The sequence below is a fragment of the Pelophylax lessonae genome (genome assembly GCF_965119305.1).
Source record: "Pelophylax lessonae genome assembly, chromosome: 5".
NCBI lineage: Eukaryota > Metazoa > Chordata > Amphibia > Anura > Ranidae > Pelophylax > Pelophylax lessonae.
In genome coordinates, this window is record NC_138772.1 from 220,005,377 (window position 1) to 220,025,193 (window position 19,817).

General features: G+C 40.6%; 1 protein-coding gene across 2 annotated transcripts in view; it reads left to right on the forward strand.

Moving 5' to 3' along the window:
• Positions 1 to 19,817, forward strand: part of GRB10 (growth factor receptor bound protein 10) — a 515,930-nt gene that overhangs the window by 441,809 nt on the left and 54,304 nt on the right. Inside the window, exon 12 of one of the 2 annotated variants that reach the window (XM_082259307.1) lies at positions 13,475 to 13,591. The exons of the other annotated variant lie outside the window; for it this stretch is intronic. Within the exon in view, the coding sequence (XP_082115433.1) occupies positions 13,475 to 13,591 (117 nt within the window). The remainder of the gene's footprint in view (positions 1 to 13,474; positions 13,592 to 19,817) is intronic. 2 annotated transcript variants of the gene reach the window in all.

Here is a 19,817-nt window from a genome sequence, read left to right on the forward strand (position 1 = left end):
ACTGCTGTTAGATCGGTTGGTGTGTAAGAGTTAATTGGAACCCTTGTTGGTTTGGGCTACTGCCCACCCCTTGATGAACTAGAATCATTGTTTTCTGCAACGCTGATGGTTTTCTGGGTGCAATCCTCTATACAAAGAGCTACATATACTAACCTGTAAAATTAAGTAGAACTGCGAGCAATCTATGGTATAGACTCGAAATGCTGCTAGCGCTGTTCACTCCCTTGAGGTGGGTGCAATATAGATAAATCATGTAAAAATGTGCTACACAAATCTGTGTATCCTATGTGAATAGTGAATGTTATTGAAGTGTATTTGTGATCACTGTTATATAATGGTGAATGTGCAGTAAAGCTCTTAATATATTAACTGTAAAATAATTATTTCCCATGATAGAAAAAACTGTTGTGACAACCGTGCAAGAAGATTTATACAATTAAACACAAAATAAATTGATAGCCAATATCATCCAAATTATGTCCAAATGTAGGTATCCAAAAGATGGTTATATATATATATATATATATATATATATACAGACCTGTAGAAAATAAATGCAATATCACAATTATTGTCCAATGCCATATATACGATTATTCCAACATATATGCCTTCAAAATAAAGTGCTCTTGTATATGGAAATGTGTCCCAATCAACGGTGGCTAGAGGTATCCTTGTAGTGAAACAGGCTCGATGTCACCTCCAATATATTGTGCTCCCCCCCTCAGGTGGGTGCCTCACCTTATTGTCTGATCAATATGACTCTTTGAAAGGTAAGCTTGCACGTGATCCAAGCACTTTAAATCCTGTCTTGCCTCTCCTATGGTGGTACCGCGGTGTTCATAACCCTCCAGGATGGCTCATACAGATGGAGAGAAAGGTATCCTAGTGCCAATAACGTTTGGTAAAATATATACTTTATTAAATTCAATTTTGCACTTACATTTGTAAGGTGCTGTAGCACACCACACTGTATCAGGTACTGCAAATAATAACCCGGGTGTACAGACGAGGACCCCGAACTGGGTGTCACTGTCCACTAAGTGAGCTCTAATGCTGCTCACAGCCGCACACAGACTCCGGCATACGGCCTCTTCCCTACGCATGTCGACATAGGGCTCTACGTGTTCTCAGGGGGATGAGCTTTCCTGCACATTCTCCATTGTAGAACAGTGATCACAAATACACTTCAGTAACATTCACTATTTACATAGGATAAACAGATTTGCACAGCACATTTTTACATGATTTATATATACTAAACAGTATTTAATGTTTGTTTAAGCCCTTCGGGTGTCTGATGCCTCCAAGCTAAAATTGTGCCCGCCTTTTCCTGAGGCTGACTTAATTGGTCTCCAGGTCTGTGCTCGTTAGGACCTTACATGCTGGGAGACTAAAGCCTCGTACACACGCATCGATAGTTGGCCGTGAATTTTCGGCCAACGTCCGATCGGCCGATTTTCGGCTTGTTAGTATGATGCTTTCGACAACCGACTGCGACTTTTCGGCCGAACAAAATCTGGTGTGCAGGCTATAAAATTTTTGTTGGCCGTCAACAGAACGGCCGATTTTCCGTCAGTCAGTACAGATTTCGGCAGACGAAAATCAGATGAGCAAGACTGGGCATGCTCAGAGAAGAAAAAACACACGGAAAGTTAACCAGCACATGACATCACTTCTGAAGTTGGTTTTTGTTGGCTGAGCAAATTCGTGTGCAGTCTAGAGCACATTTCAACCAAAACAACAACACTGGACAAAAGGCGGCCGGTCGGTCGGCCGATAATCGTTGCGTGTGTATGAGGCTTTAGATTCCCACCTGTGTGTGTGCGCTAACTACACCTTTTCATACAATGGTAGGATATCAGCTACTACTACTGTGGTGTATACACCCAACTTAGACTTCTTTATTTGGAACTACCCTGGTTTTCTGGTGGATGAAGGTTTACTATCTAGAGTCCAAACTATGCCTACATAAAGCTTGCCCTCTGCTGGCTATTTTTTTGTTAAATTCACCATGACTCTGACTTTATGCCTGGTCTGGCTGCATCTCAGAAATACACAATGTGGAAATTTTATTTTTGTCTTTTCTGGTTGTTTTCCTGCTCATCAGAAATGCACAACACTAAGTTATCTGTCTTTTCTGGGTTAACTGTGCCTTGTTGAGCATCAGAAATACACAATATTGAAGTTTATGTTGTGTCCTTTCTGTTTATTTTGGCTATATGACTCTTTTCCTTACTAGAAATACACCACATTGAAAGTTGGGGGTGTCTTTCTATTATACCTTATTTTTCTGTACATTTTTCTGTACATTAGAAATGTACTACATTGTTAGTAACATTTCTGTTGGTTACATGGCTGTATCCAGGCTGCTAAGTCAGAAATGCACAAAGGTTCCCATTGTCATTTCTGTTATGACTACACGGGTACTAATCAAAGTACACAACTTTAAAAAGTGGTGTTGGTAACATTTCTGTTACATGGCTGTACCAGGTTACTATTCAGAAATGTGCAACATTAAGGATTGCTAGTGACATTTCTGTTATCACTACATTGTTACTAATCAAGTTGCACAAACTTTTAAATTTTGTTAGTAAACATTTCTATACCATGTTACTATTCAGTAATGCACAGCATTAAAGGTGACTAGCGACATTTCTGTGACTACCCTGTTACTAATCAAGTTCCATAAACTTTTAATTTTGTTAGGAACTTTGCTGTTACATGCCTATACCATGCTACTGTTCAGAAATGCACATCAATAAAGATGGCTAGTGACATTTCTGTTATGTCTGCATTGTTACTAATCAAGATTCCTAACTTTTACAATTAGCAACATTTATTTAAAAAAAAAAAAAAAAATGCACAGCATTTAATTTTGATTAGCCACTTTTTTTTGTTGGTCTTATGACTGTACCCTGTTGCTAATCAGATTGCAACATTGACGTTGGCAGTGTATTTGGGCTATAGGACTATGTCTTTCTGTTATGACTATACCTTGTTGCTTATCAGAAATGCATAAACTTTGGAGTTTGTATCTTTTCTGTAAATTTTTTGTTATGACGGTACATTGTCAGGCATCTGCAATGCACAGCATGGGAGTTTGTGTCCCTTATGTCTTTATATTGGTTTTATTGCTGATCTTCTACACTCCTTCAGAAATACACTACATGGATGTTTTTGTGTCTTTCTGTCTTTACATTTGGCTGCGCATCTGAATACTCAACAGTGAAGACGGTTTGTGTCTTCCTATTTATATTATATAGCCCTAGCTTATTGCACTTTTAAAATGACATTGAAGTGTATTGTCTTTTCTGGGTTGGTCTATCTAGCTGCACTTCATAAATACACAACCTTGTTTTCTATGCTGATGTCCTTTGTCTGCATCTATTTACTGGTGCTGTGCGTCAGTAACGCACAATCTGTGATCTTCTATATTCGTGATATTAGTTATACATGTATCACTTTTATTGCAGACTTTATATTCCCAGGGACATGGAAGGGCCAGGAGTTCTGGCTGCAGAAACGTCAGATGTAAGAATATGCAGTCCCTTAGATTAGGGCATACCAGAGGCATTCCCTCTGCTTAAAACCTGGTAAGGTTGTAGGGCACTAGAAGAAGGTTATAAAATACCCTCCTCTTCCCTTTAAGAACTTTGTTCATTGAGGTATTGTGGCCTAAAGATGCAGTATTAGAACTTGTATGACTCGTATACCCAACTCAATAGGTTTACAAATCTATTTGGATCCCTCATATCACTCAATTAGCATAACTGGTTGCAGTAAGCAAATGTGAGTGTTCTGCTACTGCTATGGACTTTAAAGTAGGGCTCTCCTTAATGTATTCCTCATCAGTACCATAAGGCACCCAATGGAATTAAAGTGGATTATGGTTCCAGACATCGGGTAGGACACCTGATCTCTACGATATGGTTAAAAACATTATTTTACCTAGCTCCTTTCCGCTTAACACTATTACATTTGCGGGCAGGTCTATAGGGAGTGGATTATGGTTCCATGCATCAGGTAGGACACCTGATCGCTACGATATGGTTAAAAGCATTTTTTTAACGAGCTCCTTTCCGCCTAATTTTATTGTATTTGTGGGCAGGTATATAAGGAGTTTTTTGGTACATAGACCATTTTTCACAACTGACATGCCAATATTTAGATGCGAGGGAAGTCCATAGGTTTGTTGTACTTTGAGTACATACCTGTCAGCTTCTAAACCCAGGTAATAACCTTACCTTAATCGATTTCCCTTAAGAGGGCTTCCCTTTATCCATCACTATGAAAGATAAATATTAATTTAAAGGGGGCCTGCAAGGTGTGTCAGGGAGCCTTCTGTTAAATCATGCTTCTGAACAAGTAGTCTTTAAGCCAAATCCGCATTGTTAAAGCAGTGTCTTTGTTTCACAGAACAAGTCTTGGATTAGTCCGGTCATTGGCCCTAAGAAGTGGTACAGACATGATAAACCACGATTGCTAGATGATTTAGACAGTCAATCTTGCTAACCTTCTGATTTCACAGGTTTTCTGATTTCATAAGTTCCACTTCAGATAGGTCCTGCATCCGAAGCAGAGAAGGCAGAGACTTTGGAGGGACAAACCTACTTATCAGCCTCTTGATCCAAGATATCTGCATCACTCATAATGGAGTGGCAGTAAAACGTGCTGCCAGTCTGGCATTTGACAGGAAGATCTTGCAGACAGTAGTCCCACCCAAAGGTAGACCTGTAGGTACTTTATTATCCTCATGTGTTGCTGTCCTGGAAGGTGAGAGGAGAAAACAGTCTGTTAGACTTACCCGTAACGGGGTTTCTATGAACCTTACAGGACGGCAGGCCTACGGAAAGAATGTAAACAATAGATAATAAGTACCTAAGTGAGTATACAACCCTTTTGAATCGGTTGGAGAACTACTTTTTTTTTACAACTGAGGGACAATGGGAAAGGTGGGGCCATTTAACAGATGTGAACTTATTGTGTTTCCTGTAGGGTGGAGCCTCTTTTCTCTCATGTGTTGCCGTCCTGGAAGTTTCGTAGAAACACTGTTACTGGTCAGTCTAACGGACGGTTTTCAAATCTTCCCCAGGAGGTTCCAAGCAATTTTGTCTGGTAAGCCTAGAGCTAGCTTCTCCGGACTTGCAGACAAGACCCCTTCAGCATGAAGAACTGCCCTCCCTCATTATTGAGGTGGGGGGACATCTTCGCTGGTTTCCGGCCCCGTGGACTTTTTTTGTGCGCGTCAAGGAGATACGCAAAATGTTGTTTTTGGGGTACCCAGAAAGGGGGGCAAGGTTTATTTTCAGGTTTTTTTAGGTCCTGAGTCTCCTTGTGCGGACTTAATTCCTGCAAAGTTTCAGGTAATGTCCGAACTACCTAATGTTCCCCCCCCCCCCCATCCAGGGAATTTAATTACCCAAGTTTGATTTTAATTCTGACCAGGATGGTCCTTCCTCTGGACAAATTTCAGGAACCACAGGCCGTAATTCACTGGCTGCTGTCACACACAACCTGTATGCAAATCAGGAGAGAGAACGGAGTCTGGTGGGATCTACCGTTAAGACGGTTCTGTTTTCACAGTCCTATACCCAGTGCCTTTAGCCGGTTCCGCTCCACAGGAGGATACCTAAGTTTGTGGCTAGATCACAGGTTCCTCTGGTGTCCAAGGGCTACGGTAAGGCCAGTGCCCTCCTCAGGTCAGGCTTCTTCCACAGTTCCTGCAAGGAATCAAGAGCAAGGATCTTCCAATCATCCTGGTGGATGTAAACGTCCCTTGGGGGCTTCCTTTCAGCGAAGACCAGTTGTCCCAAGGGCTAATCTTACCTGCCTGCTTTACAGTCGATGGTTTTAATGGCCTAGCTATTGAAAGCCAGGTACCCGGGGATAGAGGTTGGTCTGGATCAGTAATCCCTACTATGGTGAAGGTGAGGGAGACGTCTTCCATCAAGATATACCATTGTACGTGGAATGCATACTTGGTGTAAATCGATTGGCGCTCATCCTCGATCCTTTACTGTGGCTCGGATCTTAACCTTTCTTCAACGGGGAATTAATCAGAAGTTGGCCTTGAGTACCATCAAGGGCCAGGTGTCTGCCTTGGCAATCTTCTTTCAGCAACAACTAGCCCCGCACTCGTTAGTTTGTACCTTCATTCAGGGGGTTTGACATATGGCTCTACTTGTACAGTCTTTTTTGCTGCTATGGGATTTCAATTTAGTACTTTCCGTTCTCCAGAAACCTTCATTTGAGAATATTCGGGAGATTCCCTTGTCTACATTATCCCAGAAGGTGACATTCTTGGTGGCCATTACCTCGGCCCGCAGAGTAGCGGAATTAATGGCATTTTCCTGTCGCAGTCCCTAGTTAGTGGTCCATAGAGATAAAGTGGTTATTTGTCCCTGTCCATCATTCCTGCCCCAAGTTGTTTCTTCATTACATTTGAAGGAGGACATTGTGTTGCCTTCCTTGTGTCCCAAGCCAGCTCATCCCAAGGAATTTGCTTTGCATACCTTGGATGTGATTCATACGATTTGGGTGTATGGCAGCTACGGAGTCCTTTCGGAGGTCAGACTTTTTGTGGTTATGGACGGACCAAGAAAAGGACTTGCTGCTTCTTCGGCTACCATCTCCAGATGGATCAGACAGATGGTGATTCAGGCCTATTCCATTAAAGGTCAGGTTCCACCTTTCCCTGTCACAGGAAAAATCTTCCCCCAGTGTTTCCAGTAAGGTGGTAGCAATCACATCTGTATATATGTAACTACAATAGGAAGGGGCAAAGTGGGACTTTTAAGGTGCAAATAATGGAGAGAAATCTAAATTCCCAAAAAAATCACATTTTATTATACATAGGTCATCTTCTATGTATAATAAAATGTGATTTTTTTTTTTGGGAATTTAGATTTCTCTCCATTATTTGCACCTTAAAAGTCCCACTTTGCCCCTTCCTATTGTAGTTACCATTTTTTAGGGATGTGGTGCTTCTAACAGTCCTAATCTCTGGCAATATTTCCAAAATCTGTATATATAAATAATATTTTTTATTTTTTTATTTATTTATTTTTTTAAGGGACAAGGTGGTGTTGAGCCACCTTCTTGCTTAAAGCTGGCCATATATGGTTAAAAATTAAGCTGGTTCACATGGGGCATATCTTAAGAAAATCCGATGTGAGACCCTTAACTTGCTCCTTACTAAGATACAGGAATTAGAGCAAACTCATAAGCAGGGAAGAGAGTTAAGTGTGGAGCAGGAATTATTCTTAGCACGTAAACAGGTTACAGATCTATTATATTATAAAGCAAAGGCTGATCTACAAAAGTGCCGGCATTTTTCCTATATTGATGGGAATAAATGTGGGAAGATACTAGCGAAAACAGTAAAAGAGCAACAGCAAGCGACATACATTCCTACTATCTTATCAACAACTGGACAGAAAGTTACACTCCCTAGGGATATTGCCCGAGAATTTAATACTTTTTTTTCATCATTATATAATTTGCCAGAGCAACAAACATCTTTATCTCAAATGGAAGAGTATGTCCGTTTATCACGTATCCCGCATATACCAGTAGAAGCACGTGGAAATATAGATGCCCCTATATCATTAGAGGAGTTAACTATAGCAATCAACTCCTTTAAACATGGTAAAGCCCCAGGTCCTGATGGTTTTTCGCTACAATATTATCGTACTTTTTTCCATTATTAGGTGAGCAAATGCTCAATCTCTTTAACAAACTGGGGCATACAGCCTCATTACATAGGGATACCATGAAAGCTTATATCTCCCTCGTCCCCAAGGAAGGTAAAGATCCAGGGATCTGTGGCAGTTATAGGCCAATCTCACTTCTTAATACAGATTTGAAGGTGCTAACTTAAGATACTAGCTCTACGATTAGCACCTCTTTTGAAACACTTGATACATCTGGACCAAGTAGGTTTTATATCAACAAGAGAAGCTAGAGATAACACGACGAAAGTCTTAAACCTAATACATACTGTCTCCAAAACAGCTATACCTAGTATATTTCTCAGCACAGATGCTGAGAAAGCATTTGATCGTATCAATTGGAGCTTTATGTTTACAGTATTGAGACAAATTGGGCTGGGAGATCAAATGTTATCATGGATATCCCAGATATACTCATACCCTACTGCACAAGTAAAAGCTAACGGTATGCTGTCGGACACATTTCAGATAAGGAATGGGACGAGACAGGGATGTCCACTGTCACCCTTACTATTTGTTTTATCATTAGAGCCCTTCTTGTGTCATGTACGGTCAAACCCAGATATTTCAGGGATACGCCTACAGGATGATGAGTACATAGTATCGGCATATGCAGATGACCTGCTTTTTTCCTTGACTAATCCCTTGATTTCAGCTCCGAATCTCATGCGAGAATTTGAAATTTATGAGAAGCTTTCTAATTTGAAAATTAATTTTACTAAATCGGAGGCCATGGGTATCCAGCTGTCAATTACTTCCATTTCAATGGTCTGACAAATCCCTCAAATATCTGGGTACATATATACCTGCGGTATTAGATACGACGTATGCAATTAATTTTCTTCCATTATTGTCACAAATACGGATACTTCTAGAAAAATGGAACAAGGGCTTACACTCCTGGTTCGGGAGATGTAATCTTCTTAAGATGTGTATTCTCCCAAAAATTTTATTTTTGTTTCAAGCATTACCGATTGTGGTTCCAGCAGCCTTTTTTAGGAAAGTCCATTCATTATTTATAAGATTTGTATGGTCCAACAAGAAATCTCGTATAGCTCGCAATCAACTTATATTGCCTAAGGAGTTAGGGGGATTGGCACTCCCCGACGTTTTAAAATACTATCAGGCAGCCCATCTAAGCAGATGGATAGATTGGCGGCGACATACCCATCTTAAGTTGTGGATACAAATTGAGCAACAACAGAGTGATTGCAATCTAGGAGGTGCACCTTGGTGTCATAGGTATCTCTCCCGGGAAACTTTGAAGCATCCCACAATTGGGGCGACAGTACGGGTGGCATTCACTATTATAAAACAGACACAGTTGACTACTGCAAATTCCCCGCTGCTCCCAGTTATAGGAAACCCTGCTTTCTCTCCAGGGATAACGGATTGCCCATTACGAGAATTGGGAAATAGAGGGCTTTATCAAGTATCATTTTGTATGTGAAAACAAGTGGCCTACCCTTATGCAATTGACTAATGAACAGGGGCAATTCCGTTTACCCTTTTGGAATGCAGTACAGTTGTTACATTTTTTACGTACCTTACCACTTCCGGAAACATTTGATAGAAATCTTTCGTGCTTTGAGGAATACTGTTCAGGTAGTGAGGTCTTAACCCACCCTCTATCTAGAGTCTATGACCTATTGTTAAGGACTTCAGAAAATGCACGGTTATCATGCTTGGATAAGTGGGAAAGGGATTTGAATCGTACATTTACACAGAAACAGGAGCAGGTTATGTATAATCTTGCACTGAAAATTCCTGTCTGTACCACAACCCAAGAAACCAATTATAAAATTTTGGTAAGATGGTACCGTGTCCCTTCTCTTCTCCATAAATACTACTCACATGTCTGATAGCTGCTGGAGATGTGGAGAAGAGTCGGGAACACTCCTACATATTTTTTGGACTTGCCCCAAACTAAGAGAATTTTGGGAGGCTGTCCGAGAACTGGCACATGAATTTACGGACTTTGAGATTCCAATGGACCCAGCTCTGTTTCTATTGCATGTTTCGGATACCCCTATGAGAGGATATAAAACGTCAGTTGTATATCATATATTAAATGCAGCCAAATCATGCATTCCACTGAGATGGAAATCTCAGTCACCACCTACTATTAGGGACTGTATATGTAAAATTGAAGATACTAACAAAATGGAAGATTTACGATTCACAAGACTACATAAAAAAGGAATGTATGAGAAGACTTGGGGCTCTTGGAACTCCTTCATCCTCTCAGAGAGAGGACGAAACATGCTTAGTCAGGGGAAGGCTCAAGTCTGAAATCTACAGGCGGGTGCATGGGAGAATAACAATTTGCATATCTATAACCCCCTTCCCCATTAAATGGGGTTCGGGGTGTCTCCTTTTTTTTTTTTCTCTTTTCTTGCCTTTTTTTTTTTTTCTCTCTTTTCTTGCCTTTTTTTTTTTTTCTTTCTATTATAGAGGGGAGGATGGGGGGGGGGGGAGGATGGGAGGGAGGGGAGGAAGAAGGGAAGAAAAAAAAAGGGGAAAAAAAAAAAAAAAGATGAGAGAAAAAGGAAGGCATAATGAACAATATTATCAATGCAGGAATTATATAGCTTATTTTATTATTTTTGAAAATTTGGTATGTCAGACTGCATAATGAAGGACAATATCTTAGTATCCTGCTGATATAGATATACTGTTAGGCTCCATGTACACGGGACGTTGTTAAAAGTCCCTTTGAATGCTGGAATTTTTAGGACGTTTGAAACGTCCGTTCAGACGCGTTTGTACCCGCGTTTAGCGGGCGTTTAGCAGCGTTTGCGTTTAGAAGCGTTCCTAGAGGTCAAAAAAATTATTCCCCTTTAAAATGGAAAAACGCGAACGCTAAACGCGGGTCATCGCGTTCAGGCGCGTTCGGACGCGTTTAGGCGCGTTCGGACGAGTTTGTGCGTTTGAAACGCCGGGAAACACACGTTCGAACGCAAATAATTGCGTTCTAAAAACAGTCCCTGAACGCAACTGCCTGCAAATGACTGTAAACGACCTGGTGTACATGGACAGATAAGATAAAATGTAGATGGGTTCAGGGGCTTCTGAAAAAAACGCCCAACTGCTCCTAAACGGCCATTTCCAGCGTCCCGTGTACATGGAGCCTTATTGAGCGTTTATATGCCTATCTTCTGTTTTTGTTTCTGAGAGAGACATGACTGATTGTTGATGACTATGTATTGATGTAATTACTTTGATGTGAAATGTCAGTTTCTTTTTGTTTTTGTTTTTCTCTTTCTTGAATGAATAAATAAAATATTGAAAAAAAAAAAAATTAAGCTGGTTCAGTAGGGACTGGCCAAATTTCTATCCACATGTGGCCACTGTGGCTGAACAGAAGTCTATCTACCAATTGACTTCTGTTGAACTGCCCTGATGTTTCGCTCGATCAGTGCAGCAGCCTATAGACTTCAGTGCTAATCTGTGTGTTCTTTCAAATTAAGTCAGAAGTACAGACAGCTTTATCCGTCAAGATATTTAATATCATTTTAGCGATACAAAAATTGTAGCTTACATTATCTAGGGTATGCACTGCCATCTGTACTGTACAGTATAGCATATCAGAAGTTAGTTTTCAGTTTATAACAAAGTAGAAAATTAATAGGGAACCAATTTTAACAAGCATGGTCAGTCAAGGCACAATCTGTTAGTGGAGCTTTAAAGTCCATATCGGTGTCTATATTCTTGTAACATTAAACCTATGCTCCCAAATTTACTTAGTATAAAAGCCTTAGGTCCTTGGTTATGTGTAGGTTAAATGTATATTTGCTCTATGGATCACCTCTAAAATATTAGGCGCTATGGTTTTCCAGTTATTGGTGATTTCAGAGGAGCCGCTATCAAAATAGATCTGATGTATTCTGGCAGCAGGGAAGATTTCCTACATCCATATTGAATGTTTTGATGAGGGAATTGGTGCATTTTCTTTTTTCCTTCATTTAACCCACTATCTGAACGAAAAAAAAATCAACCCATGCATGGTCAGCTTAATGTAGTTTTGCTTTATTTCCTTCAAAGACGTTTTCCATTCCTCTGGCTCCACTTCATGAAAAGAGTTTTTCTACAATGTCTGAAGGGGATTTAGGTTGAGTCCCCCCTCTTGGCTGAATTTGCATTGCATTCAGACCATAGTTGTGCAGGACCCTTTTTTTGGTTCGCACCGGAATTGGATTGCGTGGGTGTTCACACCTATGCAATCCGATTCCTGTCCAAATAGACAGTTCACACTGCGATATGCAAACTAATCTGGGGGTGTCATTAATTTTGTATTGACACTCCCAGCAGTTTGACATATGACAGTGTGAACTGCCTGCGAGTCAAGTGCGATGGGGGAACCCGCAGTGGATTCGCAGGGTTCCCCCATTGCACCAGTGTGAACTGGCAATTAGGCAGACATCCAAGCTTATGGTCTCAAGGATCAAGTTCCACCCTTTCCTGTCAAGGCACTCTTCGCTTCTAGAGTTGCGATTACTTCTTCCTTTTGGAGCAGCTGTCTGCTAGCTTGCAAGACTGCCACCTGATCTTCCATTTACATGTTCCACTAGGTGGTCTTTGCAGCGTCATTTGGTGTTTGCTTCACCCATAAAGTTCTGCGGCCGGCTTTTTGATCGGCAATCTGTCCCAATTCATTTTTTTTTTTTCCTTGAGTATATGTTCCTTAATGGAGAACACAATTTTATTTTATTTTTTATTTTTAACATTGTTTTTTACAGAATCCATTTAGGGACACAAGTCCAATCATGCTCCCAATGCTGGGTGCTTCAGAACAAAGCTAGTGTTTTTTTTTTTTTTTTCTGAGTGTCCAATTCTCCTGTAGCAGTAAATCTTCCTGTGTTTCTCAATTGGCTCCAAGGAAACCGTTTTTGAGTACAAAAATCCTTTATTTTTTTTTCATTCAACACAATTGATACAACTGATTATTAGCATATCTACACATGGTTTTATAGCAGTTATTGCATTTCAGAGTTTAGTGAAGTACATTTTGAGTTTCCAGCTACAATGCAATTGAAGTCCTATTGAATGAGTCTGAGGTACCAATGAGATTGTTGTTTTTCCTTATATCTGAAATTTATGCCGAAAAAGTATATTTTTCCATTTAGTGTCAAAAGAAAAAATTATCATGTGTCACTGTGTTTGATGGCTATGCCATCCATGACCTCTGTAATGGTAATTTAGGCAATAGAATAAAATATTTTTAGTATTTTTTTTTTTTTTTTAACAAGTGTTTTTTGTACCTCCCCTGTAAATAGGTTGGTTATTGTAACAAAGTAACAAACTCTTCTTGTGATCAGTATGATTGGCTAATCATGTTGATTACCCCATCATGGATTACACAGATCCATTCCTGGCTATTTCCAGGAAATAGCCATTTGGGTGATCAGGTGATTCCTGAATTTTTTATTTTTTTTGTCCCAACATACATGGCTCCTAGTAGCAGCTGGGCATGCTGTTGGAGGGTAATTAACATCAGAACAGGAGGAGGTAAAAAAAACAGTCTAGTACATGTCCTCTAAATGAAATGTCTTATTGTCTTATTTTTTTATCATTTCAGAGTACACACAGTGCAACAAGTGTTCACACAGGAAAATCTGTTATAATAAAGCTAATGCCTTCTGATCAGAACTCTGAAATAGCATTATGTAATAAGTTATGTAATCACAAGCTAGCCTGTGTAACCAAAATGTATTTTCTTATGTTCTTGTGTTTCGTTTCAGAGAAGTGTGTCAGAAAATTGCTTAGTTGCCATGGATTTCTCTGGGCAGACAGGGAGGGTTATTGAAAATCCTTTAGAAGCACAAAGTGCTGCAGTCGAAGAAGGTCACGCATGGAGGGTAAATGTCGCCCTAAATCATTGTGCTATGAATCTCAAGACTGAAAAATGAATAATTATTTGAAGTACAAAAACTATTGCAAAAGGGCAAGCAAACAATTAACTGCCATAGTATATTTAAGAAATTGGCATGTTTCCTTCTCACTACTTTAAAGCATTCTTGCAGCTTTGGCCTAAATTGTAATTTCTGGTGACTGGTTGCAGCCTATTGTTTTGGGCCAATAAATGACTATTTTATCCAAAACACCAGAAAGGAGAAGAAAAAAAGGTGAACTTTAACAAATTATTAAAGTGTATTTTTCCACTTTTGCAGCCAGTTGAGATAACACCGTGTATATTGGTTCAATGTTGTTCACATAGCTCAAAAAAATACAAATTGTTAAACTAGAACTAAAGGTAAGTTTTTTTTTTTTGTTTTTGTTTTGGATAAAGTGAAGAGGGATTATAACATCTGTCAGCTTTTAGCGGTCTGTGCCCTCGTTTAGGAGATGCACCCTCTCTATTTGTTCTGTTTACCATAATTGAAAGTAAAAGGAAAACACAAATTTTGGGTTGTCCCCAGAAAAGTAATACTGGTGAAATTGTCCAATGGGCACACTAGTTCTGGTGACCTGGGGGTCTCCAATGAATTCCCTTAATTTGTTCCCTTAGTCTGTTTCTTCTCACTTCCTGTTCGGGTATGGAAAGGAAGGAAATCTCCGCAATGGGACACAGATTGTGAAAAAAAAATTGCCACTGATTTTAACCCTCCCTTACTCTATCCAGAATGGGGGGGGGGGGAAGCTTTGCCTATAGTTCTACTATAAATTGTAATTGCTCTTTTATGAAAAGTCCAAAACTAATGTTTTCCTCTGCTGCTATGCAGAAGAGATGGGAGATCATATTTAGAATATTTACCCTGTCTTTATCCTGTTGGCAGATCTCATTTGTAAACTAGTTTTGAACACAGTAATAACAAAGGGTTAAAGTTCTAGAAGTGGGGCTCTGCATTCTGTTAATGAAGGAAAACTTTGTGTGTTCCTTTGTCAATGGGGACTGACTGATGAACAATTTGAAATGAAGGAATGATGAAACTCAGAGTAGCTTGCAGTCTGCCTGAAGCCTACACCAAACAACCACCTAAAAAGGTAAGACCTTTTGTCAACTTTAGTTTTAGGTATTCTACGTGAATGGGAATACATAACACACATGTGAAAAGAAACGGGGTGCGCTAAACATACAATTGTGCAGCAGCACTGAAAATGGGGAAATTAAATGTGATAAAAGATATAGTGCGCTCAACACAATCATAAATTGTAAACATGTAACATCTGGGTTGTCCCAAATACTATAGTGATCATCATACAGTGTTAAAAAACATATGTGAAAGTTCTTTATGGAAAAAAACATATATAATCTTTAACAGTTGTGGAAGAATATAAAGTCCTCCAATTGATCCAGATAATCTCAAATAGCCAAAGACCAAGCTTCCATCAATAGTGGATCTTCAATCTTGCTAATCTTAGACCGATATGTGAGGGTGGAGTAGAAGAAATAGCCTCTTACCAGATAACACTAAAAAAGTGAGCCTTATTGGTGAATGGGCACTTTCCACACGTGAACAAATAAAATCAAGTGAGGTGACACCTCGGTGGTAGTGCAAACTTCTTACCAGATGTATGTAGAGGGTAGGCATGAACCACTGTTTATACAGATGCACAGGTATAGGTATCCAATGGCGGCTTCAATGTGTGGGCTGAATGTTTCTCCACTCCACCATATCCAACTCACCGATGTGGCTGGCGATACTGTACTCTAATGTAGCTCCCCCATAACAAAAGATATAATAAAGTGCCAATAGTGCATTATCCATTTAAAAAAAACTTTATTAAAGAAACACACCAGATGGAATCTCTCCTTGAAGCTTTTGTCTGGGGATCGAATAGACATAAGATACCCTGGCGCAAACTTAAAAACTCCTCGAACTTGGGAGGTGTAGCCCTCCCTGATTTCAACTTGTACTACTTGGCGTCGCAGTTGTCCCAATCATTCCACATAGTTAAAACTGACAGGGAGCGGTTCCTGGCTCTGTTGTGCCCCAGGTGGGCTCAATTATCAGGTGACCCACTATCGGTCATACTTCGAGGCGTGCGTGGCTCAGAGGAGAACGTGTGTCCCCGGTCCCTCCTGTATCACTACAGTCGGGTCTGGGAAGTTGTTATGGACAAACTCCAGAGTCCTCCCCTGCATGACCTCATCCCCCTGTGGCACAACCGGGCCCTTCAAGAGTTCCCTTCGATCTCTGACCCTTCGTTGTGGAGTGGGAAGGGTATTTTCCTGCTGCAACACATCTCCACAGATAATGGGCTGAAATAGTTGAGACCTAATAGTAGTGTTATCTGGTAATTCTATTGGTAATGCTATTTCTTCTATTTCACCCTCGCATATTGGTCTAAGATTAGCAAGATTGAAGATCCACTATTGATGGAAGCTTGGTCTTTGGCTATTTGAGATTATCTGGATCAATTGGAGGACTTTATATTATTTTACAACTGTTAAAGATTATATGTTTTTTTTCATAAATAACTTCACATATGGTTTTTAACACTGTATGTTGATCACTATAGTATTTGGGACAACCCAGATGTTACATGTTTACAATTTGATTGCGTTGAGCGCACTATATCTTTTATCAAATACATAACACAGTGGGATTTTCTCAAATTTGACTGCAAAAGTTGAAAAACACTTTAAAGCTGAAATCAACCATCTTTTTTTCAATTTTACAATAAGGTCCAGTCTGTTTACATTGAATCCTTTGCAACCCATCTAATTCAAATTCTTTGCAACCCACATCATCTGCTGCAGATGCAGAAATTCATTCTAATCTGTGCTACGTATGGTTAGCACTGGACTCTCAGGTACTAATCAAGCGGCATAACTTGTGTGAACACGGGGTCGTTTGCTCAACGACACTGCCATTTAGAGAAAATATTGTATTTTTTATCAATTACAAGGGGTTCTGGATGAAGCAGATATTGTTTTTTTTTATCTGTCCCTCTATGCCTTGTGAGTGTCAGCCATCTCTGTAGTGGTGTCACACACCCTTTGCTGACTCACAGGGTGCTCCATTCAGCAAGTAGTGTGATCCTTGCTAAATAGAGAGTTATGGTACCAAGTCGGGGGGGGGGGGGATTGTGGGGGGTTCCGCGAGATAGACTAATTCTGTCATACAAAGCACACTGGTTTGGCTACGTACCCTGCAGCCTAGCCACTTGACTTTCTTAAGCTGCTGCAGATTTTTCTACATGTAGAAGAGTAAGCCTCTAATCTACTGGTCCCAGCACTCTGGGATTACTTTTTTCTCAGTCATTCACAGACACAGGATTTCTTTATTCATGAACAGTTTGGTTATACTGCTGCCTACAGGAAGGTTTGAACACTGGCAAGCAAAAGCTATTAACAAACTAGGTATGACCGCTCCCACTCCCAGCATGCTTTACGTTTTTGCTGATTTCCAGACTGGACCTCTTTTCTCTGCTGAGAAGTTTACTTGATTTACTAGCCTTTTTTTTTTTTTTTTTTTAATCAAGGCCGCTTACACGTACTGCTGAGCCTTGCTTTTTCTGCAGCTATCCGGTTTGACATATCAGCAATATCTTTTGAAGGATGTACCCAGACCCTGCTTGACTAAAGATTAGGAGGCCTGCCTAGAAATTTTACCGTTTGGGCACCGGTCTCTGCTTGGGGCATTTCCCAACCTTTTAGGTGCTGTTAACCTGTAGAGCACTTCCCAGGTCCAGAGCCATGCACAACTTCTGCCGTGTAAAAGATTTAAAAAAAAAATACCCCACCACTGCGCAAATAACCAAAAAAATAAACAAATACAAGATACAGAAAGAAAAATACAAAAAATGCAGTTATGAGAGCAGCACGTTATAAAGCAAAAAAACTTGACAAGTGGATGAATCAGAAGAAATGAACTGTGCTCTCATTAAATGAGTGTCTCCTAAAATTAGACTTTAACCACTTGCCGACCAGCTGCCGTAGTTATACAGCGGCATGTTGGCTCTGTTACGCGGAACCACATACATGTACATCGTTTTGTGTAGCAGTTAGTGGGGGCGCGCGTGCGCCGCCAGATTGGCTAGAGGGAAAGCAAATCAGCGGGTCCAGTGGACGCGATGTCCACCGGGCACCCGCGATTGCTCCCCATGGAGTCAGAATGGTGGTCTGCCGATGTAAACACGGCAGACTGCTGTTCTGTTAGTGATGAACACAGGGATCATGTGTTCCTCCTATTTTGGAACACGGATATCTGTGTTCATCTAGTGAATTCAACCCCAACACAGAAAGCATCCCCTATGTATACATTTTACCCTTTGATCACCCCTGGTGTTTACTCCTTCCCTGCCAGTGTCAGTACAGTAACAGTGCATATTTTTAGCACTGATTACTGTAGTAATGTCACTGGTCCCCCAGAAGTTTGTTAGGTGTCTAATCGGTCAGCAGCAATGTCGCAATCCCGCAAAAAAACGCTGATCGCCGCATTATTAGTAATACAAATGATAAATATCTTTCCCCTAGTTTGTGGATGTGATAACTTTTGCGCAAACCAATCAATATACACTTCTTGGGATTTTTTTTTTCCCAAAAATATGTAGCAGAATACATATTGGCCTAAAATGATGAAAACAATTTTATTTATTTTTTTTTTTTCAGAATTTGTCACTTTGTTTTGTTTTTTAGCCCAAAAAAATAAAAAATCGCAGAGTTGATTAAATACTACCAAAAGAAATCTCTATTTGTTAGAAAGAGGACATCAAATTTATTTGGGTACAGCCTCGCACAACTGCGCAATTGTAAGTTAAAATAATGCAGTGCTGTATAGCAAAAAATAGCCTGGTCATTAAAGGATGAAACCCCTCCCGTCCATAAGTAGTTAATGTCCACAAATAAAGTGCCAAGTGAAATGAGGTGCAGGAAAGTCCCACAGAACCGATTCATAACCTTTATTGCAGTCCCATAAGTAGTCGATAACATCTACGCCCAAATTAATGAATCGCCCGTGACCTGGTGTCTCCTCTCCACCAACATTCATATGTGCATTAGACTCACCAGAACGTACTGACCCCTATTACAGGTAGTCAAAAATAGCCTGGTTGGATGTTTCCACTTGGAGGAAAGCAGTGCAGGGGAGACAATCAATGGCGATGTTCCTGTGTGTCTAAATACTCATGGCAGGCAGCCTATGCAGAGGTAAAAGAGAGGCCATTCCTACTGCAGTATGTAAAACAAATTTAAAAAAAAATTAAAAAGCATATAAAAACACTTACAATGAGTAAGTAATCCCAAGCATTTTCAAAACCAGGGGACGCAATTATGTGTTCCACCTGTGTTCCAGGAAAGCGGAGGTGGCGTCTCGCTTTGTCCCATCCAACGCATTTAGCCAGAGAAGTGGTGGGGGGAGGGGGGAACTGCCGCTGGGATCATTTTTTAAGAAAGCCGGCTGCCCAATGTAAAAAAAAAACTGGTGTTCTAGCTGCAACCATAACCCCAGTATTTAACGTCATAATGTAAATTTACAGTTGGGCAGTCAGCAAGTGGTTGTAAAGGCTAAAGAGAATGTAGAAGCAGTGGATGCTTTTGGGATCTGTACAACCTGAGCTCTAGATGGGCGTATATACATTTTTTTTTCTTTTATGCTGATGGAGTGATCCTCCTGACTGGATAAGTGCCTGGCGTTTTGGAATCATCCTGGTCAAAGTGATTTAAAGCGGAGTTCCGGCCACAGAAAAAAAATTTCAATGAATATACCCCCAGGACAGTCGGGGCTAGTACATTCTACAATGGCTAGCCTCTGATCTGTCCCGGTTCGCACTTACCTTTTTAGAAGAAATACTCACTTTTAAAATTTCTTCTCCAGCGTTGCCATCTCTGTTGTGGGCAGCTGAAGCCAGCGCAATCCTCCTCTGCGTCCTCTTCCGTGTCTTCTTCTCCCAGAATCCGCTTGCACTGGCCTCTCTCGTCACTTCCAGTGTGGAGCCGCATTCCTCCACAGCTTCTGGGCATGCCCAGAAGCTGTTTAGCAGGGAATGCGGCGTCGCACCGGAAGTGACGAGCGGGGTCGGTGCCGTCGCATTGATTCCTGGGAGCGATGACGTTCAGTTCCCAGGAATCATTGCAAAGCGGAAGTGACGGCGTGGGCCGTGCGGCCGAGGGAGGAAGTGGAAGAGAGGTGAGTATTT